Source organism: Henckelia pumila, unplaced genomic scaffold, assembly GCF_033568475.1.
Source record: "Henckelia pumila isolate YLH828 unplaced genomic scaffold, ASM3356847v2 CTG_461:::fragment_3, whole genome shotgun sequence".
Lineage (NCBI taxonomy): Eukaryota > Viridiplantae > Streptophyta > Magnoliopsida > Lamiales > Gesneriaceae > Henckelia > Henckelia pumila.
The window spans coordinates 8,568,387-8,592,003 of record NW_027331831.1 but is presented as its reverse complement, the minus strand read 5'-3'; the positions used below and the strand labels follow the sequence as shown (position 1 = coordinate 8,592,003).

The 23,617-nt window shown below is 31.4% G+C and overlaps 4 protein-coding genes across 4 annotated transcripts; 2 read left to right on the top strand and 2 right to left on the bottom strand.

Moving 5' to 3' along the window:
* Positions 1 to 5,061: 5,061 nt before the first annotated feature.
* LOC140871274 (lysine histidine transporter 1) lies at positions 5,062 to 7,929 on the top strand. The gene is made up of 7 exons (XM_073273704.1): positions 5,062 to 5,371; positions 5,848 to 6,231; positions 6,401 to 6,794; positions 6,901 to 7,006; positions 7,125 to 7,216; positions 7,342 to 7,410; positions 7,594 to 7,929. The coding sequence occupies exons 1-7, from the start codon at positions 5,190 to 5,192 to the stop codon at positions 7,690 to 7,692; spliced, it is 1,326 nt and encodes a 441-aa protein (XP_073129805.1). The 5' UTR covers positions 5,062 to 5,189; the 3' UTR covers positions 7,693 to 7,929.
* A 3,805-nt stretch (positions 7,930 to 11,734) lies between these two features.
* LOC140871410 (uncharacterized) lies at positions 11,735 to 16,679 on the top strand. The gene is made up of 16 exons (XM_073273910.1): positions 11,735 to 11,839; positions 11,923 to 11,998; positions 12,349 to 12,474; positions 12,849 to 13,209; positions 13,288 to 13,383; positions 13,567 to 13,646; positions 14,036 to 14,111; positions 14,200 to 14,373; positions 14,903 to 15,007; positions 15,103 to 15,198; positions 15,275 to 15,367; positions 15,460 to 15,498; positions 15,579 to 15,620; positions 16,024 to 16,148; positions 16,240 to 16,366; positions 16,505 to 16,679. Exons 1-16 carry the CDS (start codon positions 11,764 to 11,766, stop codon positions 16,661 to 16,663), a joined length of 1,851 nt encoding a protein of 616 aa, XP_073130011.1. The 5' UTR covers positions 11,735 to 11,763; the 3' UTR covers positions 16,664 to 16,679.
* A 56-nt stretch (positions 16,680 to 16,735) lies between these two features.
* On the bottom strand, positions 16,736 to 18,246 carry LOC140871411 (TLC domain-containing protein At5g14285-like). The gene is made up of 2 exons (XM_073273911.1): positions 17,297 to 18,246; positions 16,736 to 16,871 (listed from the first exon to the last, which is right to left on the bottom strand). The coding sequence occupies exon 1, from the start codon at positions 18,068 to 18,070 to the stop codon at positions 17,315 to 17,317; it is 756 nt and encodes a 251-aa protein (XP_073130012.1). The 5' UTR covers positions 18,071 to 18,246; the 3' UTR covers positions 16,736 to 16,871; positions 17,297 to 17,314.
* A 1,391-nt stretch (positions 18,247 to 19,637) lies between these two features.
* Positions 19,638 to 21,793, bottom strand: LOC140871897 (protein Iojap-related, mitochondrial). Its single transcript, XM_073274642.1, has 4 exons — positions 21,400 to 21,793; positions 20,546 to 20,633; positions 20,030 to 20,127; positions 19,638 to 19,839 (listed from the first exon to the last, which is right to left on the bottom strand). Exons 1-4 carry the CDS (start codon positions 21,718 to 21,720, stop codon positions 19,765 to 19,767), a joined length of 582 nt encoding a protein of 193 aa, XP_073130743.1. The 5' UTR covers positions 21,721 to 21,793; the 3' UTR covers positions 19,638 to 19,764.
* Between the last annotated feature and the right edge of the window lie 1,824 nt (positions 21,794 to 23,617).

Sequence of the window (23,617 nt, the reverse complement as noted above, 5' to 3'; positions counted from 1 at the left end):
ATAAAATATTATGAAATAACAATGAATCAAAATTTTTGCCGTTAAAAATAAGATAAGTCATTCGTAGATAACAATAAATTTAATTAATGAATTTAAAAAAAACAATAGATTCATTTAAATATTATATTAACGGATAATGTTGAATTCATCCCGGTAAAGCATATTCATTAAATATTATATTAATGTTAAATATCTAACGGTAGATATAGAAAAATATTTAAAAGAAAAGAAGTTCCAAAAAAACAATATATTTAAATTATGGATTTAAAAAGAAGAAAAACAGTAGATTCATTACATCTAGATGATGTTAAACATCCAATGGCACATATGAAAAAATATTTAAAAGAAAAGAAGTTCCGAAAAAACAAAATATTTAAATTATGGATTTAAAAAAGCAGCAGATTCATATTATTACTGTATTATTAGATAAAATTAGATTCATCCATTATTGACAGATATAAATAAAAAATTACACGATAAGGCCCAAAAAATATCAATATTTAAAAAAAATAAAAAATCCCTTTGACAAGATAATTTAAAATTTGAAAATTTTAACAAAATACAGTAGAAATCTTTTTCAAGATCATGTCGAACTTAGATTTTTTAAATTGTTTAATCTTTTCATAGATTATATTGCGATATCTATATTCTATATATATTTATATATATATATATATATAAAAACAAGAAAGTCACCTAAAATAGAAGTAAAAAAATTTTCCCGCCCAAAAGACATTTCTAAAAATAGTAAAGATATCATAAATTTAAAAAATACAAATAATACGTTATTCAATTTAAAATTATAGATAAAGATAATATTGAATATTTAAAATAATAAGATAATATTATAAGGCTTTATTTGGTACGAGTGATAAGATAAATAATATATAGATAAGTAATATAATGTAATGCAATGAAAAATAAATAAAAAATGATAGTGAATATAATATTTGATTTGATTGATAGATTATAGTTTATTTGATTTAATTGATTAAATTTTATGTAAAAATGATAAATTACCATTAGGTTCTTATAACAATAAATAAAATATGAATAATATTATTTAGCAAGGGTAATATATTAATTTAAATATAATGATTTTATTGATTAAAATAAATAATTAATGGTTTGATTGAAGTAAAATTATAATTAATAGATGGATAAATAATATGATAAGAAGAACGTGAGATTAGACAAGATAATTTTACATGTAGATTATTAATACTCGAACCAAATGGAGATGAACTATTTGATCTAAAACTTTTAGAATTGTAAAAATACGACTAACAAGAACTTATAAGCATTTATGAAAAAATCTACATAGCTATATCTAGAGTTACGAAGTATAAGAGTTTGAAAATTTTGAATTTTAAAATGTGAAAATTTTGATTGATGTGAAAAATGGGTGGAGGTTATTTAACAAAATATGTAAGGATAACATGAGAAAGTCAAATATATAAAATAAGATATTTCTAAAAAATTAAGGATGAAACAACTTTTAAAAAAACATTTTAATAGATGTCAAACAGTTTATTTCGACAGTTTATAAGCACCCTCTAGACACGATGAAATCGATTGCAATAGTCTAAATATTTGAAATTATTTGAGATTAGCTCAATTGTGAACCAAATTTAAAGATCTTATAAGCTTGCCTACATATCCTCTAGCCACAATGAATTTAAATTGATTCCAAGATTCTATGGATTTGAAATCTGTTTTAATTAGCTCAAGTGTAGTAGTGTAAATAAATATCAAGATGAATTTGATTTATTTGTAGTTATCTAAATAATATTGAAAATACATTAAAATCCATAGATTTCAAATATTTTTATCTGAACACAACCTTAATTTATTTATATTTGAATTATTTATTCAAGCATTCATATTTACTAATTATTACCAATAATTATAATACTCTGTGCATCGCACAAGTGGAATACTAATACTAATATATATAAAAAACAGAAAAGTATACTAAAATAAGAAAAGTGAGCTTTTCCCGCCTAAAGTTTCATTTCAAAAGTAGTAAATGTATTAAAAAATACAAATAAAAATAATATTTAATTTAAATACACAGATAAAGATAGATTCAAAAAAAAGATTATATTATGAATAAATGATAGAGATTTTTATCTAAATATTTTAAAACACATGTAAAAATGCGATTAAATTTATAAAAATTTAAAATAAATTTTTTATGATGAAAACATAATTTTTATTTAAAATATATATAAAAATATGGGTTGAATTTAAACAAAAATTAAAATAATATTCTCATGATAAAAAAAAATTTTAGTTTTTGGTTAATAGGGTGATTGTTTTGCATATATACATATACGTGTCACATATTTAAAAAATGATATTAGGCATAATAGACTTATAGAATCTAAAAATTTTAGAATATAGATAAAAATCTATATCTACATATCTATATATCTATATCTATATCTATATATATATAAACAAAAAGTCTCATAAATAGAAATAAAACAAATTTTCTCGCCCGAAAGACATTTTCAAAAATAAAAAAATATCATAAAATTAAAAAATACAAATAATATATTATTTTATTCAGAATTATAGATAGAGATAATATTGAATATTCAAAAAATAAGATGATATTATAAACGATAAAATATTTGATCTAAAATTTTAAAATATTGATAAAAATACTATTTAATTTTTGCTTTTATCTTTGGTTGTTTTTCCTAATACAACAAAATTTATAGATCAAATTTTAAAAGCCAAAAAATAAATAAAAGAGTTTAATATATCAAAATATCATGATAAATTAAATACAAAATATCGCGATAAAATATCAAAATATCAGGATATTATTGTTATAAATATCATTGTACATGATATTTGCAATACCTTTAACATTTTTATATATAAAAACATAAAACTCAGCTACAAATAGTTAAAATAAAGTTTTGAAAATATAAATAAAAAAATATGATTGAATTAAAAACACAAAGCAAAATAATCTTTTTACAACATTTAATTTTTTTTATAAAAATACGATAGAGTTTTTTTAAAATATTTTTCATTATGAAACAAAATTTAATTTAAAGGTGTTTTGTTTATTTTATATATATATATAACGGTAAACAAATATTCAAAAAAATAATAATATTATTAGTGATATGCTATTTAATTCAAAAATTTTAAATATACATAAAAATAAGATTGTAAAAATTTAAATAGTCTTTTTTTATCAAGTAAAATTTAAATTTACTTTTAATAGGATGATTGATTTTCTATATGCATATATAGATATACGCAACAAATATTCAAAAAACGATGATGTTACGAGCGATATATTATTTAATATAAAATTTTAGAATGTAGATAAAAATACGATTGAAGTTAAACTATACATATATATATATATATATGCATAAAAATGTACTAAGAATAGAAACATGAAACTTTTCCGTTCAAAAATGTTTTCGAAAAATAGTAAACAATTATCATTAAATTTAAAAATACAATAATATGTGATCGAATTTAAATTATAAATAAACATAACATTGAATATTAAAAAAAAGATAATATTATTTTATCTAAAAAATTATATATATATATATATATATATTTTAACCGAAAAATAATTTTTGAAAATAGTGAAGATATTATTATGATCAAATTAAAAATTCAAATAAGATATTATTGAATTCAAAAATATAGACAGAGATAACATAGGATATTCAAGAAAATATAATATATGATTTAAGTAATATAATTGTTGATCTAAAATTTTTTAAAATATAGATAAATATAAAATTTAGTTTTAAAATTTTTTTATTATCATACTTATAATTGTTTTTGTTTATTTAATTTTATATAATTTATATATTAATTTTTATTGATATAAAGAACATTTTATACTAATTTTACAGATTTTAATGTAACTTATCTTATCCAAATATTATGTATCTATATTTTATTTTATTTATTTTTATATTTTATTTTTTTCTATTTTGCTATTTCAAATTTAAAATTTTTAAAATTTAAAAAATTTATATTTTGTTTTTGTATAGAATACAAATATTGCATACATCAAATTTATAATTATTCGATAAATAAATTATTTAGGAAATAATAAAATTTTAAATATACAAAGTTAATATGAAGAAGTAAAATATTAAAATAAGGCATTTTTTTAAAAAATAGGGGTGTAAAAACTTTTTTATATATAAACATCTTAAAGGATGTTAAATAGCTTATCTCAAGGATTCAACTGTTTAAAATTGTTTTCTAATAGTTTTTCAAAGAAATTTATAAAACTTATATACTCCGTCAAACACCCCTCCAACCATAATGAATTTAAATTGATTCCAATACTCTAAGAATTTGAAATTCGTTGTGATCACCTCAATTGTAGTGTAATAAATATGAAGATAAATTTTATTTTATTTTTATAAAGTTATCTCAACAATGAAGACACATTTATATTGATAGATAGATTTTAAATCATCTAATCCAATTCAACCTTAATTTATTTGTATTTTAATTATTTATTCAAACAATCATATTTATTAAATTTTTCAAAAAAAATACATTAAAATAACACTCTGTGCATCGCACAGGTGAAATACTAGTACTATTTAATGCACAGTATCTTGTGATGTTTATTTCTCCACAGAGGATCCGGATCCGACATAAAATGGAACTGTGATCTTGATTTTACACACTATTACAGTTTTGTCTCACAGTTTGTTGCAACGTAAACAGAAATTAATTCCGTTTCCGTATTTAATAAACACACATAATTGGAGCAATTAATTCCAAGTATTTTTTCCCCTTCATTGATTTGGTCAAATCACAATTGGAATCTCCACCAAGATTCACACACATTCCTTGCACACTATAGAAGGAATCCTTAATTTCTGCTAACCAAACAAATGATATCGTCCTCAAATTGGTCTCCACCAAAGTTGGCATTCCACCCACACTCCCACAGGTCTCCATTTAATCCCCACAGAGAAACCATAGGACATCCATCACATCCCAAGAAACCTACACTATAAATCCTTTGATGCAAAAGAAACAAGATTCTCCATCGTTCTGTGGTCTGAACAAACAAGAGAAAGGAAGATCATTCCCATCCCCTCTTTTGAAAAAACTCTTTACTGTTTTTTCATTTTGAAAAAACAAATCAATCAAGAAAAAGAGAGGGAGAGACAATGGCACCTTCTGTAGAACCACGGGACGATGCCAAGACGGAGCGGGAGAAGGCCATCGACGACTGGCTCCCCATCACTTCTTCGCGTAACGCCAAATGGTGGTACTCCACTTTCCACAATGTCACGGCCATGGTCGGCGCCGGTGTGCTCAGCCTTCCGTATGCTATGTCACACATGGGATGGTAAGCATGTTCCGATGATAGCCTTTTCCTAGATCTACGCCGACTCCCAACGAGTGCACCAATGTTAGTTATAAACACTTAGAGGTAATCTTGGACGGGGTTACCTCAAGTATTTATAACTCACTATTTGTTAGTTTTATTATTCAATGTGGGACAATTGTAACAATGTCCCCAAAGCTAGAGAGGTCTAGCTCGACATGTCGTGTCGTTCTTCGCAAAAAGCTAAAATACTTTATTTTTTTAAAAATGTCTATCGTAATCAAATACATAACTTTTTTAAAAAAACATTTTTTTAAAAAAATAAGTGTTTTTCTTAAAATGTCTACTGTTTCCAAACGGGCTTTATCTTAAGGATTTATAACTCACTTTTTGTTAGTTTTATTATTCAATGTGGACAATCGTAACGTATGTCCCCAGATGCCTAGCTCGACATGTCATATTGTTCATGATTTTTTTTTTCGTGTTGTTTTTCTCAGGGGACCTGGAATAACAGTGATGGTGTTATCATGGATCATTACCTTATACACGTTGTGGCAGATGGTGGAAATGCACGAGATGGTGCCCGGGAAGAGGTTCGACAGGTACCACGAGTTGGGACAGCACGCATTCGGCGAGAAACTCGGGCTATACATTGTGGTGCCTCAGCAGCTTGTGGTCGAGGTTAGTACATGTATCATTTACATGGTGACGGGAGGGAAGTCGCTTAAAAAGTTCCACCACACCGTCTGGCCCAACGCCACGGATATCAAGCTCACTTATTTCATAATGATGTTTGCATCCATTCATTTTGTGCTGTCTCATCTCCCCAACTTCAACTCCATTTCTGTTGTCTCCCTTGCTGCTGCTGTAATGTCTCTCAGGTAACAAAACGTCAATATATATATATATAGAGAGAGAGTATCGGCTGATGATGTGAGATTCAACTATTGAATGCATAAGATGTCACGTCAGCTGTTTCCGTTGTTAGCGTATTAATGTGCATGGATTCAGTTTATAAGATTGTTAAAAGCTTACTTGTTTCTTGGACAGTTACTCGACCATTGCGTGGACAGCCTCACTTTCTAAGGGTGTGCAGAAGGATGTAAGCTACAACCCTTCGGGCACGACCCCGACCGATACCACGTTTAACTTCTTCAATGCATTGGGAGATGTTGCCTTCGCATATGCTGGCCACAATGTCGTGTTGGAAATTCAGGCGACGATCCCTTCAACACCAGATAAACCATCCAAGAAACCAATGTGGAAGGGTGTCATTTTCGCGTACATCATCGTCGCGTTGTGCTATTTCCCCGTTTCCTTTGTTGGTTACTACGTGTTCGGTAACTCTGTCGATGACAACATTTTGATTACACTAGAGAAACCAAATTGGCTCGTCGCTATGGCCAACATGTTCGTCTTGATACACGTTATTGGAAGTTATCAGGTCGGATGAAAATAATTACATATTTCGTCGAAAATCGTTCATTGAAAGATTTTCGAATTCATATGGTTCCTAAATCTAACTTTTGGTGAGTTGCATTTGGTTGTAGATTTACGCCATGCCTGTTTTTGACATGATGGAGACTTTCTTGGTCAAGAAATTGAAATTTGCTCCTTCATTTAAGCTCCGTTTCACCACTCGTACTTTATATGTTGGTAAGAATAATTTAAGTTCTTTTATCTAATGATCAATAGTTTGATTTCTTGTGAACGCCTTTTTAGACGAGCCTGATCAAAAAGATATTTATCACCGTTTTTGTTTCCAATATTGTAGTCTTCACCATGTTCATTGGCATGACATTCCCCTTCTTCGGTGGCCTTCTTGGATTCTTTGGTGGATTTGCTTTGGCACCAACAACGTACTTCGTGAGTTCACCTACAATTCTTGATTTCCCCGAAAGGAAAAACAACTTTAATTCCATAATCTGAATACATATTTTCTTACTTTTTCCTTGTTATTAATTATTAATTTTTTTTCGTCTTTTTTTTAGTTGCCTTGCATTATCTGGCTCGCTATCCGAAAACCCAGAATCTTCAGCTTGTCGTGGTGTACTAATTGGGTAAGTTTATAAAATATTTAGAGTGTGTTGTACCTTTACTATTATTTTTTTATCAAACATTAAAATGTTATTTGTAATTCCAAATCTCATAAAAATCATTCATTTCCAACACATTGTCATTTTTAATGTTATTATTTAAGGAATAAATGCTTAATTTTTTATAATTCTTTTTTTTTTTTTCAGATATGCATCATTCTCGGGGTTGCATTGATGATAGTAGCACCCATTGGAGGAATGAGGAACATCATTTTATCGGCCAAGAACTATAAATTCTACCAATAAATATTTTATTTCGACATGAAGGATTCGAAGTCATTCTTGTAAATATTTCATATCGTTGATGGGATTTGGTATTTTTATAGACATTTGGGATTTAATTTATAAACCATATGTAGTACGTTGAATATTAATGAATAATGTTAGTTTTTTTTAAAATTTTGTTGGTTTTTGGATCCTGGATATTAATGTTAGTTTTATGTTTAGGGTGTGTTTACTTGTTATGATAAGATAAGATTATATCTTATCAATCTCATGTTTACTTGATTTTTTAGGGTCCGTATTAACTAATAAAACTCATCCATATTTATCTAATTTAAACTTTAAACCTTGATGATTTATCAAAAATAAATCGTATGATAAATAATCATTTTTAACTAATTATCAATTATGTTTTCAATCAAAAAAAATTACAGTAATATCCTTTACTTCCCAAAAAATAATATATGGAAAACCCCACTACTTTAAGATATATTAATACATTTCATTTTATTTTTATTTTAATATATGAAAGATCCATTTAAAAATTATAAAACATGAATAAAAATTCAAATAATTTAAGATATGGTTAATAAATACATTTCATTGGATTTTATTCTTATTCATGGAAAAAATTATTTAACTAAATTTATTAATTTTTGTTTTAAAAAATAAATAATATTTATACTCAATAATTTTGGTCAATTAAAATAATTTACATGTGAATTAATAATAACTTACATTCTTTAATAAAAATCACAATCTCAATTTTACAAGTAAAAACTAAAAATAAGATTATATATTATAAGCAAATGAATCGTAACTCGTCACTTAATCATAATATCAATCACAAAATTGATCCATCAAATTAAACATGTGATTGCTTATCCATCATTATTCAACATCCTATAAAATTAGTTTAATAGTCTTAGTATTATTTATCTATATATAATTAATATCACTGAGTAAACACAGCCTTAGTAGTTTGTAGTCATGGAACATAGATTTTTTTATTTTAGAATAAATTGTGATGTTTAAGTGTTTAACTTGTACTTATTCCCTTCATTTGTTTAATTAAATCTTGATTTTCCTGTCTATTTTAACCTCATTAAGTTTGAGCTACCATAAAACATGAATTGATCCACGGTGAACCCAATTTAGCAAATTGTGGTAAACAAAATCATAAATTAAATATTATCAAAACTTTTTTAAGTTCTTCTCTGTTGGTGTGTTAATTGTGTCTCATATCAGTTGGGTAAATATCTTGAGATTTTAACATATAGACTTGGACAATCATCTTCCCTTCATGAGCTAGCTTTTAGGGGTTGAGTTAGGTTCAAGTCCTTTATTATCATGGTATCAAAGCCCATGTTGGATTGCCTATAGTTGGGTCACTCGTTAATGTCTCAACGCTATGGACCACCCGTTAATGTCTCAATGCTCCAATAATGAAGAGGGGTGTGTTGGTGTGTTATCGTTTCATTCCTGAGTGTGTTGGTGTGAGAGCCCGTTTGAGAACAGTAGATTTTTATTTTTAAAAAAAAAATTTAAAGTTGACTTTTAAAAATGTTTTTTTAAATAAAATTTGTAGTATTTTTGACTTTTTGTGTTTAAATAAATAAATGAAAAGCACTTATTTAATTCATGAATGTATTTGTATGAATACTATTTGTAGAGCTTTTTTACTAATATATATATTTATATTAAATTCATATAAGAAAATTAAGAATCACAAAATAAATCGATAAATCATAACAATTATTCATAAAGATTGAAAATCTTGAAAAACATAACAACAATGATATATGTCAATATTTCATTGATTATAAAGAATTTCTTATTTCATCTCTAACTTCTTTCATCTGCCTAATGTTTTTCTGCGTGGGCTCTTGTCATCTTGTACCTCCATCATCAACATAATCATTTTCACCATCTTGCTCAATTTCTTGTAAATCATCAATGTTTTCGAGTTGTTCAAGGATATCTACAGTTACATCGTATCGCCTTATGAAATTGTGCAAAGCAAAACATGTCACTATAATTTTGAATTGAGTACCCAGAGAAAATGTGGGCATATTTTGTGGACATATTTTGAATTCAGTATCCAAGCCTGAGCAGCATTGTCATTGATATCCGAGGAGTAACAAGTCGACATCCATTGAATATTAAAGAAAAACAAAACGAAACATAAATTTCTCATGCATTTATATTTCCACCAATATGAGCTACAAAAATCCAACAAATCGAAAGAGTTGGCGCATAATTCTTCAAAATTGGGCAAACAGATACCATGGAAGCAATACAATAGTGATTTAAAAAACTCACAAAATCCAAGAAACATCAAAACGAAAACAACAATTCGAATGAATGAATATAAAAAAAAAATTGAAGTATATAATTTACCTTGTTTTTTCCTTGGCGCTTTTGATCGGGAGATTAGTAGAAGAAATTTTTTGTGCCGGCTGAAATATTTGGATGTTTAGGTTAATAGTAGAAATAAAAATTATAAAAGCACTTAAAAAAATCCACATTTTTGGGTTTCTAAAAAAGCTCCAATTATAGCTTAATTAAGTGCTTTTAAAGCACTTAGAAGCTCATCCAAACACTAAAATAATCACAAAAGTGCTTTTTTAAAAAAATAATAATTTTTCTAAATTATCTACCGTTCTCAAACGGGCTCTTAAAGTGTTGTTGGTGTGCATCCATTAATGTCTCTATGCTCCAGGAATGAAGAGGGGTGTGTTGGTGTGCTATCGTTTCATTTCTGAGTGTGTTAATTGTGTTGTTTGTGTGTTAGTTGTGGCTTATAACGGTTGGATAAATATACTGAGAATTTAATATATACACTTGAGAAACCTTCCCCGTTGAGCTAACTTTTGGGGTTTGAGTTAGATCAAAGTCCATTTCTTAACAATAGGACATATCTCAAGTTTGATATGAATAAACACCTATTGTAGACAGGGCGGAGCTAGGATCTTGGTTCAGTGTAAGCGACGATATAATATAATTAATAAAGTAAAAAAAATCACTGGTTAATCGACAACCAAAATAATGTGTCACGAGGTTTGAACACAAGATACACACGATCAGAAGCAACGGTTAGTTTTTGTAATAACACTGAAATATTGAAGAAGAACAACACATAGAAAACCCACAATCAAAATAAACTTTGAAAAAAAATTATATACTCTACATTCCAAAAAAAAAACATGGATTGATTCTCGGTCACCAAAAGGGCACAAAATTTTAAAAATAATTGAATGGTCGATGAACATTGAAAAAAAAAACATAAAATTTGGTGAAATTATGGGTTTTGTAAAGAATATGATGATCAAAAAATATGTAACGCGAATTGGAATGTGTTAATCAAAGCATATGTCATTTTGTGACTCGTGAGAAGAAAGCACTATACAAACATTATAAACTGTATATTTTGATAATAATAACATATAAAAATTTAAAATTTGAACCTAAACTTGGATGTAAAAATTATAAAAAGTAAAAAAAAAAATTCTTATTTTTTAGTCCAATTTAATAAACTAGGGCAATAATAATAAGTAAAATTTAGAACTAAAAATTTATAATTATATATACATATATGTATATATATGTTGACATGAGCTAGCTCGGCCCTTGATTGTAGACACCTATGTGACTATGTGAATATGGTTGAAATGATGCCTTATTCATCCAATAAATGAATATTATCTCAACCAATGGTCGTATAAATAACACGTAAGTTTAATTCTTGTTTCAAATACAAGGTCGTTTTCGCGGCTAATTGCACCGAAAAAGAAATTTTCAAACCCTCGAAATATATTTTAATTAATTTATATATATTTAAAAACCAAATGTTTTTTTTATTAAAAAAATCAAATAACGTTATTATGTTAGATAGGCAACCGGACAATATTTTGGGAACGGAACCCTTCTTAAAAAAATGGATCAATTCCTTGACAAGTTGGGCCGACCTAAGAAGCAGCCCACAAAAACGTGGGCTGACGATGAAACCCGCCAATATTTCCCGCCAACTTTACGTTCCCCCACATCACCTGAAAGGGGACGGCTAAACCCTCATCCAAGCTCTGGATTACGAAAATGGACGAGGAGATCAAAGCGGAATTCACGAAGAATGGGTTCGATTTTGACGAAGAGGAAGAGATTCTTCGGAAATGTAAGATGTTTTTTTTTTTTTCTTTTGTGCAATTTGTAATCGCCCAATTATTGTGGGGGAGTATAATTTCGTTGAACTTTCAGGTCTGTCGTTTTGCATCAATTACAAACTCAGTGCTTCAGATATCGTCTCCAGCTGGGATGTTTATTCTCTCAACAGGTTAGAGTTTGGAGAAAAAATAGTTCTTTTGTATTCTATCTCACGCAAAATACAGGATTGGAATAACTTCTGAGGTGGTTGAATGTATGCTTCCTTTCATTTTTAATTTGGTTTTGCAATCTGGAAGTGACACAAGTTCCATCTGCAATTTGAGTAGATTATATGTGTTTATTTAGTCAAGTCATGAAGTATCTGAAGTGTTGCAATTACCATGAAGCAATCGGGATAGGTTGAAATTATGAACCCGAGGAAAGTTTCAATCACTTCTTTTGCGGTGGAGGGTGTAAATTTTTGCCTAAAATTAATAGCAAAGGGGTATGAGTTCGTTTTTTTGCTTACTGTCTACTCAGGGGATTGGAATTAACAGTTCGAAGCTCTCATATGGGTGCATTTTTAGAGCAACTGCAAAGTGAACAGCTGAATAAAGTCACAGAAAAAGAGTCTGGATTGCATTTCTACTCCGATGACGTTGCCATGTGAGTGCTTTTACATTCTCAAGGGTCATTATTACCTATTTGTTGTCACAAACACTTGTTTGTCATTTGTTAATATGCATTTAACTTATTTGATGTAAACTTCTGAGCTTTAAAGACTATAGAGGTATTGCTTGCTCCGATGCATTTCCCTTTCATGCTTTGGCTAGGAATTCATTTAATAGAATCTTCCATCCCATTTTGGATATTTCACCACCCAAAATCATTTCCGGTTCATCTTCCCCTGTGAGTGATTCTGTACTTAATAGATGTGAGACAAACCCTTACCACAACTGGTAATTTGACAATGATATTCGTTTGTCACAAATTTCTGTGTCGTATATAAAATTATTGAATAAAAGTTTCATATGAAATAGGATATTGGATGATGAATATCAAGAAGTAAAAGAAGACATATTGGATACCCCCACCAGTAAACCCACGTCTGCGAGTAAGAAACCATCTGATTCGACAGAAAAAACAAATGGAAGCAAATTTGCTTCTGGAAAACCTCCAGATTCAGTGACACCTTTTGGGCAAAGAAAGAGCAAGTTTGCAATCCAATCCTCACTTAATGAGAATCACAGTAAGCAAATTGTTACGATTGAAGAAGATCATACAAATACTGAGGATGACATTATCAAGAGAGTTCAGCCAAACCAAAAGTGTACCATGCACATTATTAGTTCTCAACCCAAGCCAGGTTGCAGGTTCATGTATGATAGAATTGATGACAAGGTAATTTTTTTCCTAGAACTGCAGTATGCCAACCTTTCTATGCCAGAAAAGCTCCCAAACTTGTTTTTGGTGATTCAGTTCAATTTTCTGGAAAATCGCATTAAAAAGCAAGCAACATCGTATGTCTCTGGTGGAATATGTGATGAAACAGTTGACCCTTCCATTGCTTCCCAGGTAATTCAGTTCCGTATTGCTGAGGACTGTGTTCTCATCCTATTGTTAACATATGCAAAGTTTTAAGGAATCAAGAAGCTATTAAACTTAAGAAATGATCTCCTGCAGCTATTATACAATGACAATCGCATTATCTTCACAAAAATATTCTATCCTAACATCCAATGAGTCGTGCTATTTCAGAAAAGTATATTTGCTGTCGGCATGATCTGTTGTGAGGAAGAAGGCCGCCTGAAGGAGAAGCCTGTTTTGCTGCAAAGCAGGTTATATGTTGTTGTCCTTGATATAATTCATTTAAGTTCTCTGCCAATTTTTTGTCGCATAAATAGATTGCATTGGCATTTCAGCTGGCAGAAAGAACTCTTGTGTTTCAAAATTCAACAATGCATTTCCAGTACCAGTTTCACTGCGTTCACTGGGTGGATAACATGATTAGTTTATCTGTATGACTAGGTCATGGTGTTTGACTGACTGTTGGTTACAAATTTATTAGTTCCAAGATGCTTATCACGCTTTTCCACACTTGAGAGTGACACTGCTCCATCAAGTTTTGATAATGCCTCAATATTTTTAGTAATGCATCTATTACCATCCATTAACAAAAGTCTAGGCAGTTATTCATACCATTATTCCTGGTTTGTGTTATTAACAGTGTTGAGCATTCCGGAGGACAGCGTGTTCGTCTTGATTTGCAAAAGTTAAACCAGTTCTCTGTTTTCCCAGGACAGGTTAGGTTACTTTTCTTGAGAAAATCCTTTTTTAATCTGCAATTAGTTGTGCAGGATAAGAGTCACTTTTTTAAACTGACAAATACAGGTTGTGGGTGTTGAAGGCCTCAATCCTAGTGGACATTGCCTTATTGCGTCAAAGATTATTGATTATGTCCCCTTGTCTGTTGATTCTAGTGAGGACCATCCTTCTAAAAGACAAGCCATAGATCAGAATCTTCAGACGACAAATTGCTCTCTAGATGTGCCCGAGCTGTCATTGGTATGTGAATGTTTCTTCGTTATATAATGAGGAAGAATCAGTATGTTCAGTTGGTATGGAACTGATTATCATCTAGAACTTCGATTAGCTTGTATTTTTTAGGTCTGGCACAATATTCAGAACTTCCAATTTCTTAGTTTATAAAAATGCACTCGTGATTTGCTTATATTATGTTCTCTTCATGTTTAATGTAAGTGGACTAAATAAGTTAAATCACAGAATCCTCAAGGAACTGAGATTGTTCTCTCTTTTGAATGTTATAAAAATAGCATTATAAGGTAGTAGAGAATATTTTGGCCCTTTGACGGATGTGATTGCTTTTCTTTTTTATAAATTATAAAATTGAAATGGCTTCCTGGGAATGGATCATCATGCTGTATTGCACGTATAAATTACAGAACTAGGTATGAAATTGAACTTCTTGTTTAGGATATTATATTATGGGGCCTCTCTTTTTGGTTGTGATTTCTAGTTTTTAAAACCTTGAGATCCTAAATGCAGTTCGTTAATCACTTGAATCTCGAAACAGATTGTTGCAGCAGGTCCTTTTACAACAAGTGATAATTTATTATTTGAGCCCTTAGTTGAGCTGCTAGCGTATGCACGCCGGAAGCAGCCTCAATTGCTTATCCTGGTGAGGACCTCCCTTCCGCATGTAGCATTTGCTTTCGATTTTTGTCCTTGGTGACGAGGGATGAAAATCTTCAGCCCTGTGTTTGTCTTTGACAGCTAGGGCCTTTTGTCGATTCTGATCATCCAGAGCTTAAGAAAGGATATGTGAATTGCACATTTGATGAAATGTTTCGGGTTGAAATCCTTGGAAAGGTAGTTGGAAGGGGAAAGCTCTAATGAATTGGTTAATTCATCTTTCTGATACCATTGTTTTCTTTATCTTTTGAAGCTACAAGACTATGTTGAATACATGGGTTCTGCGGTACGTGTGATTCTCATACCATCCATCCGGGATGCTAATCATGACTTTGTTTTCCCACAGGTAAGTTGTGGTTTCTTCTCAGCATGTTGATTTTTCTTTTATTCAGATAGTTCTCACTATAACATAAAATATGATCTATGTTGTTTTGACAGCCTGCTTTTGATATTCACCCAACTGATTTCAATCATCAGGTGAAAAATACGCTCTGCGAGAAATGATTCTATTTTATAACATCAAATGACTGATAGACTTGACATTTTTGGTGAAACAGATACACAGCATGCCTAACCCAGGGACTTTCTCTGCAAATGAGGTGACAATGACAATCTTAATTAAGGGGACGTGATTGATGTTTTTGTTACTATTTCTTAGAAACACATATTTCCTGAAGTTCGGGGAATGAAACAATAGATGAAAAAACATGCTTAATAAGGAAAAAAAATTCCCAAAAAAGTGCTTCCTCCAGAGAAAAAAAATTACCAAAGCTTTGAGAAGCACCTAGTTTGGCATTCGGTAAACTTTACCACCAACCATTCAATTTCACGTTCGATTTTCTGAATACTAGCAAATTTTCTTTAGCCTCCTTTTTTCACCAACATAAAATAAGAATTTTTTGTGCTAGAGGAAGTGATTCCAACTGCCAAACAGAATTTTTGAACAAGAGGAAGTGATCTGCCTGCCAAAGATTTTCTTTCATTAATTGTTTTGTTCTACAGGTGAAAGTTGCTTGCTGCAATGTTGACATACTAAAGCACCTTAGTGCTGAGGAAATCTATCGAAATCCAAGTGGGTCCAAGCATCGCATGACTAATTTAGCAAAGCATGTTATCAACCAATGCAGGTGATTTAATTATCAATGCTTATGATTGTTTCCTTTGTTTTCTCCTTTATAAATTGCCGTGTGATTCATTTCTATATGTTATCGGAAGCAGCTTCTATCCTCTATATCCACCGGCAGAAGATGTACCATTGGATTATTCCCTCGCAAATGAAGCTCTCCATTTATCATCAGTCCCTGATATACTCATTTTACCTTCGGATTTGGCTCATTTTGTGAAGGTTAAGAACCATCTTCTCCATACAATTTTATTAATCACAGGGAATAAAAATAGTTTCACAACTTCTCCAGACAGGAGTCACTGGATTATTGTAGGTGAGTTTCCAACCTAAAATGAAATCCATTTTTCTTGAGCACAGGTGCTCTCCCTTGAGGAAAGAATTGAAGGAGAAAGCCAAATCAAGTGTATTTGTGTTAATCCAGGGAGATTGGCCAGAGGCGAAGGAGGAGGTTTCTTTGCAGAAATTAACTATAAAGGGAACCCTGATTCATCAAGTGCTTCAATTTTTCGCATTTAGTCCCTTGACCGGTAGCAGAACCATGGATAGCTATCTTACAGAATATCTAAGCTTTCATACCATAATTGCATACTGAATACAACCTCAAAACAAATCTGAAACTTCTTTCTGAGGGATTGAAGCTGATGCTCTTGGCACCTTGCATCAAAATCTTGCCATATGATGATTTGCTGGAAAATCTTGGATTGGAATGTGCTCTTTCAATACTCTGTAATATGAGGAGATGTGACTAGTACGGTAAAATATCTTTATTGTCATGTTTTTAAAGTGTAATATAGAGTGATTGTTACTTTGTAAATCAATTGCTGACCTAATTAAACGAGGTGTTCTTTAGCCTAGATAACTAATTCTTTTTGTTCTCTATATTTTTCCAATAATTTTTCATTCAAACTCAATCAATGTCATATTATCCCTCTTCATTCGATACGAATTGGTAGACAAATATGTCAAATAAGCCCTAGGCAATGGTTTTAGAACATTGATTAAATGCAAGTGAGCTAATGTAAAGAGCATGATATACTTTTGACAACCACATTCTCAGCAGCCAATGTTCAAGAACGATTCAGAATAATGGAGTAAAAGATACCTAGAAACAAAGTATAGCACTAGTTAGCTAGCAACTAATTAACTTACACATTTTTATGGAATGTCTCAACTCAATTTCTTTGTGTTTTCATGGACTCTCTCCCTATAGAAGTCAATCCACAGATTCAGAACCCACAAAACGCTGACCCCAATTGCTGTTCCTATGACGAAAATCCAAGAAATCCAAGCCCAAGCAGGTAACACACCATCACCTAAACCACTGGTGAAAAACAATCCTATCTTGTACGCCAGCAGTGGTCCAAGAATCCCCCTCACCACACTGTAGTACGCATAAAAAATCGGCGACAAGAACTCAAGCACAGCAGCAGCCTTGGTCGAATCGTCCTTGCGATATCTAGCTAGGCTCCATGTGTTCTGGCACGTAGTTGTAGCCTCAGCAAGAACCAACATCCCAAGAATCGCCACCGCCCCAACTCCGAACACGTACCGACATGTCATCAAGACATATAGTGTTGCTACATGGTGTGCGATGAATAGGACATCACCAGGGACCAAAACCATGTAGTGCAAAAGGTCCAGTAAGAAATAAGATATGCTGTATTCGAGTACCAAGTTTTGAAAGGCGGTGTTTCGGGAGGCGAAATCGAGTCGGGTTGAGCTGTTTGGAGATTGTAAGATGGAGAATATGGAGAAAACAAATGCAAGGTTGCCATGAGCAAGAGACATGAGACAGCTTGAAGCTTCGGCCCTGTACAGTTTGCCCCACTTCTTGAAGATGATGAAATATCCAAACAAATAGGCCAGTATGAACCATGAAACGAATACGGGAAGAGATGAAGTAAAGAATTTCGGGATTTCCATTGCAGAAAAACGAAAGGTTTTTCGAATATTTCTTGCGAAAGATGCAAATCACAAGAAATCTCGCTTCTTTTTCTTTTTCTTTTTTTTTGGAAGGAGAATTAGGGATTGAATTCCCCACCAATGTTGTGTGAATTGATGGTAATATTTGGGATATTATTCTATTTTGGATGTGAGGGGATTAACGAGTTTAAGGCCTTTCTTTCTTTAATTAATGACGTCAAAAGGCAAAACACATGCACGTGTCACATCCATTATTTCACGAAAACCTTTGTGCTGGTGGAATATTCTGGTTTTACACCTACTTTATTAAGGTCTTTGAAGCAACCTTGAAGATCGTAATAATAATAAAAAAATTTAGAAAATTTTTTTATTTAACAAAAAATCTATAGTTTTCTAGTTTCAGCTCTCAAATAAGTAGTACATCGTCGTCGAACAATAATGTTTCGACCAATTTGCTTGTAGATTGAAGACTTTTGTCGGTGGATAATATACTTGGAATTTTAATTTTAAAACCCTTTTCACGACAAGTACATATGCATAGATATTTTTTTATTAAGGTTAAAAAAAAGTAATTTAAAAATTCTAAAAAAATAGATAAAATATGATAAACAATAATATATAAGTGATGAAATATTGTTGGAGATAAGTTTGAGATGAGATTAAAAGAAAATTATGATTTGAGAGTATTTTTTTAAAAAAATAAATCAATCAAGATTTCACTAAATTGATTGAAAATTAGTAAATGGATAGATTTTTAATCAATTAAATATGTGTATGTATGTTAAGATGTCTCATATCGGTTGAAACTTAAAAAGAGTTATTGGAAGTTCTATATATAGCTTTTAGGGTTGAATTAGGTTCAAGTCCATTATCATTAACATGGTATCATAGATTTAGGGCCAAATGCAAATCTTTAACAAGATAATGACCATTTCATAACTGATGGGATAGTTTTGCTGACTCGATACAAAATCAGAAAGTAGAGATTTGGATCGATTTTATTATTCTTGACGGCTTAATCAAATATAAGACGGAGTCCTCTTAAGAAAACCCATCTCAGATAATAATCTCCTACGTTTCAATTTTTTATAGTTTCTTCATTAACTTCTCCGGAAAGAAAGAAAGAAGAGGCTTCGGTTTGAAATTTGAATTCCTAGAATTAGCTAAGTTTGCGTGGTGGGTATGATTACGGCAACCATAAATTAAAGAATTCGGATAGATCATAGAGAGATTGTCTATGGGGGTTGAATATTTTAATTTCTGATCTGGGACCAATTATTGATGGACCATTCACATCACGTAATTTAAGGAATCCTTGTTTAGTCAAGTGACAATCCCAATCAAGTACCTATAGAGATATTAACATCTCTTTCTTTAAATAACAATCACGAAAGCTACGTATGTCAATTACCAAAAGTATAAAAATTTTACGTTCAAGTATGCCTGGAATCTAATTGGATTATAATCCAGTTTTACATGGGAGAATTTCTTAGAGGCTCAAATTTGTTGTTGAACAATTGGATATACGAAGTTGTTGCGAATATAATCAGACATCAATAAGCAGCAGTAGAAACATGAAATTTCAGACATGCATTGGCGATTTAGCATCCTTGAAGCATACAAGATACACAAATGGATCATGATTTTCCATTTCTTGAAATACGCATGGTGGTTAAAGGCATCACCCTAGACAACTATATGCGTCGTGGTTGTGACGGTTTCTTGGAGTTATTCTTTCTGCGAACTTTGACAAAAGCCTTCTCCAAATCCTGTAATTATTCAAATATTGCAATATTGAAGCACGCATGCCTCAAGCAGAAAAATGAAATGACTGCAATCTCGAGTTATACCTTTTTCTTTTTATTTTTGAAGTTTTGAACTTTGAAATGTGACAAAAGTTGTTGATACATTGTACGAAAGCGAGTTAATGCCTCAGGTAATATTAGATTTGTAGTATACCTGAATTTGTTCTGCATTCGATTTATCTGAGGTCCAAAGCCCCTCAAAGTTGTAATAAGCTCTTGCTTTCTCATCAACAGCATGCACGATCAATTTGCCTATCATTTATCAGAAGTGATGTGATCACTAGGGGTTGAAATGTAAATCACTAATTAACTGCACCAAAATGCCATCCCCTTTCTAATCAACTTCTAAACACACTTCTATTTATTTTATTGGTTTGTCCTATGAACTTCATAGAGTTGGATGTGGTTAAGATGATACATAAGAAAGAAAATGTTATGCTTTTAAGGGGCTTGAGAGTCAGGGATAAGGCAATTCAATTGAATCGAATGCATTATTTGTCAACATTGTTAGCAAAGGTTTTTTTCCAAATCATCTTGTAAGCATTTACGTCATTGTAGACTAGTGCATGAGTCTCATAGGACTTGCCAGCATTTGCACCAATATAGATCATCTAGACTAGTGATTCAATTGTTTAGAAACGAACATACTGAAGAAGCAAAAAATGGGTACCAGAGTCAATTGCGATCCACTTCCCCCCTTCTTGCCCTACCACAGTAGGCAGCAACATCCTACTTGCTCCTCTCTGCTTTTGCTTAACCTGCTCATTTTAACAAAATAAGTATGAGTAAATCGAATGTCAACCTGTAATATCTGAAGCTACATCTATCGACTAAGATTTAACAAAATAAACATGAGTAAATCAAATGTCAACCTGTAATATCTGAAGCTACATCTATCGACTAAGATAAACTAAATCCAGTCGATAAGCTGACGTGGGATTGCTTTCGAGGTTCGAGGAAGATTCAAACACCGTCCCGACTTATATCATGCATAAACCTCTAAAAACAGTCCTTTCACAAAACAAAATGACAACAATTACTTTTATGCAAAGCTAATATAATACAGAATGAGGAGACATGCAGGCACTCCTGAGTAATAAATTTGGGCATAAAATTTAAATTTTTGGGGATCAATAATTGGCTATGTAGCAATAATTGAACCATGGAGTGTCAGCTATAATATGGTTTAAAAGATTTGAGTTTGTACTTTGTACATCAATAAATCCACAGCCACTCAGTCTTACAACTCTAATTTCACTGACATTTAAGGCAATAACATATCTAAAGCGGTTTTATAAATAATTGAAATGATTTGAGTATGTCCTTGCAATTCAGTGCACACATTTTGATACTATGAATCCATCCTCACGCCATCTGAGAGCATAAGAAGCTAATCCTTTACCAACGGACACGCAATATCCACACACACAGACACACAGACAGAGTACAGTCTGTGAATAAATATGGTGAAAGTCGATGAACTAATAAAACATATTCCTATAGGAATGGGGAACAAAAACCCGCCTTGTAAATGAGGGCCTGAGAGATGTTGCGAACGTGCCAAGGAGACCGACCAGTGGCGATCACCATGTAATCTGTAAACTCACAGCGTTTGGGAGCTGGAATAACCCTAACATCGTCGGCTCCGACGTCATTGAGGATTTTTTCAACCTCTTCCAAGCTTAACAATTCCTTCCTCTTTGCAATAAAATCTGCGTCGTCATGTGAAATGGTGGAGAATTCGAATTGACGAGAGAAGATTGAAGAAGAAGCTAGGTTTTCACACCGATGAGTGATAGAAATTGATGCAGATGACAGAACGCGGCGGCGGAACACCGACCACATTGAATCGCCACCGCTTGCTAGCCTAGCGTAGAAGGCGGGGGCATACTACGTCCCAATGGGCCAATTAGGGCTTTTCTTATTTATTTTTCAATGATAATTGATCGGTACAATGCAGAATAATATTTTTGTAATAAAAATAATATATTTAACACAAATTAATATATATATATATATATATATATAAATTATATTTTCTTATAAATCATTGTAAATTCTATTTTGAACATAAATAATATTTTTCGTGGAGTTTTGTTTCACAAATCAACTTTACGTGTGTTTTTCTTTTTTTATATGTTTTTATTATCTTCGTCTCAAATTAAAATATGCTAGAATTTTCATATAAATCATAAAAGCTCAGAACTCAGATCGGAGGCTCCGATTTACTGTCGGCAAGCGTCCTCTAGAAGTTAGACATGTGGTTGGCGGAGGGAGTTCGGAAGGAGGGATCAGAAGTTCCGATCGTTATCTATATATAGGGGTGCCCAATTTATTTCCAATTGCACCTTCCAAACTTTGCTCTCTTCTTTTTAGTTAGTCTTTTGGGGTTTTTAGGCGTCATATTAGAAAGTCGGGAGTGGCGGAGCGCTTCGGGGGATAACATCGGAGTTGTGCCTAAGTTTTGAGGCAGTCGCCATCAGCGGGCTGACAACGGACGCAGATATAACTTTGAGTACCTGGAGTGCTAGAATTGCTAGGATGCTTGAGTTTTCTCAACAGAGGTACAGACGTATTATCCTAGATACCAGGTTGAATATACATGTATTATGTTTGCATGTTTTGTGTGACGTTATTATGTGCATTGATATTATGTTGTGTGTATGTACACGTTGAGTTTTATGTCTTGATTTGCATAGTCTGTAGTAGGGGTCGCTTAGCCCCGTAATTTAGTTGATGGATTTCCATGGATTTGGATCCGGTTATATCCACAAGTTTTATGGTATGGGAGCCACCTCCTGATGCGACCCGACATATTGCATATGCATGCATGGTATATGTATATTCGTACTTCTGTACTGAGCGTTTTATGTTCACGTCCAAGTGTTTTGTGTTGGACACCCTATTCAATGGGGCATGATTTAGGTTGGACGGACTCGGTGGCAGCGGTCGTTGAGCTGCAATGGTTGCTTGGTGGTCTTATTTCTGTTCAGATTGTTAGATTGGACTTTAGTACTTTTCGTTCGATGGGGATGTATAATATTTTATTTAACCGGGTTGTTCTGCCGGTGCATGATGTAGTTATGGTTTAAGTTTCCGTTGGATTTGTTAATTTCGATTTAAGACTTAATTGCATGTTTAATGTCTGATTAGTTAGTGATTTCGGGTTGGGTCATTACATATTACATGATTAAATAATAATTTATTAATTAATTACACACATGAAATATTGCAAATCATGTCTATTTCAATGCACAATACTACTGTTATTTCTCTTTCCACAATAGATAATCATTTTTCCGATGGATGGACAACATATCAAAATCGTATCAAAGTATAATCAAAGTAGCATCATTATCTCACTATTATATGATAGCCAAACACATCAGAATAATCACTTTATTGGGTCGATATGATTTCAAAGTTTATTAAAATTTTCAGTTTTATCTTTAAGTAATCAAAGTTTAAACGTTTTTCCCATTTTCTATGGATGTTTTTTTTTAAAAAAAATAATTATTATTTAATCAAATAATTAAATTATATGAGAGTATAAAAATCATATACAATGACTAATAGTTATAACTTATGGTATACGTGCAAAATAAAATATATTACGTATATGTATATCATATCGTTGAATCATATATATTTCAGAGTAAATATCATATTATCAATTATATCACTGAATCTAACGTTTTGTATAATATAATACATTTTTCACTCGCTATTATATAGTCTTAAT

What these genes read in the sequence shown, in the direction of transcription:
- LOC140871411 (XM_073273911.1), bottom strand. Translation starts at nt 18,070, where the DNA reads ATGGAAATCCCGAAATTCTTTACTTCATCTCTTCCCGTATTCGTTTCA.
- LOC140871274 (XM_073273704.1), top strand. Translation starts at nt 5,190, where the DNA reads ATGGCACCTTCTGTAGAACCACGGGACGATGCCAAGACGGAGCGGGAG. An exon ending in GCTATGTCACACATGGGATG is followed by an intron (nt 5,372 to 5,847) that starts GTAAGCATGTTC and finishes TGTTTTTCTCAG; the next exon opens with GGGACCTGGAATAACAGTGA. An exon ending in CACTCGTACTTTATATGTTG is followed by an intron (nt 7,007 to 7,124) that starts GTAAGAATAATT and finishes CCAATATTGTAG; the next exon opens with TCTTCACCATGTTCATTGGC.
- LOC140871410 (XM_073273910.1), top strand. Translation starts at nt 11,764, where the DNA reads ATGGACGAGGAGATCAAAGCGGAATTCACGAAGAATGGGTTCGATTTT. An exon ending in GGAAGAGATTCTTCGGAAAT is followed by an intron (nt 11,840 to 11,922) that starts GTAAGATGTTTT and finishes TTGAACTTTCAG; the next exon opens with GTCTGTCGTTTTGCATCAAT. An exon ending in ATTTGGCTCATTTTGTGAAG is followed by an intron (nt 16,367 to 16,504) that starts GTTAAGAACCAT and finishes TCTTGAGCACAG; the next exon opens with GTGCTCTCCCTTGAGGAAAG.
- LOC140871897 (XM_073274642.1), bottom strand. Translation starts at nt 21,720, where the DNA reads ATGTGGTCGGTGTTCCGCCGCCGCGTTCTGTCATCTGCATCAATTTCT. An exon ending in CTCAGGCCCTCATTTACAAG is followed by an intron (nt 20,634 to 21,399) that starts GCGGGTTTTTGT and finishes TAAAATGAGCAG; the next exon opens with GTTAAGCAAAAGCAGAGAGG. An exon ending in GTGGATCGCAATTGACTCTG is followed by an intron (nt 20,128 to 20,545) that starts GTACCCATTTTT and finishes GATAAATGATAG; the next exon opens with GCAAATTGATCGTGCATGCT.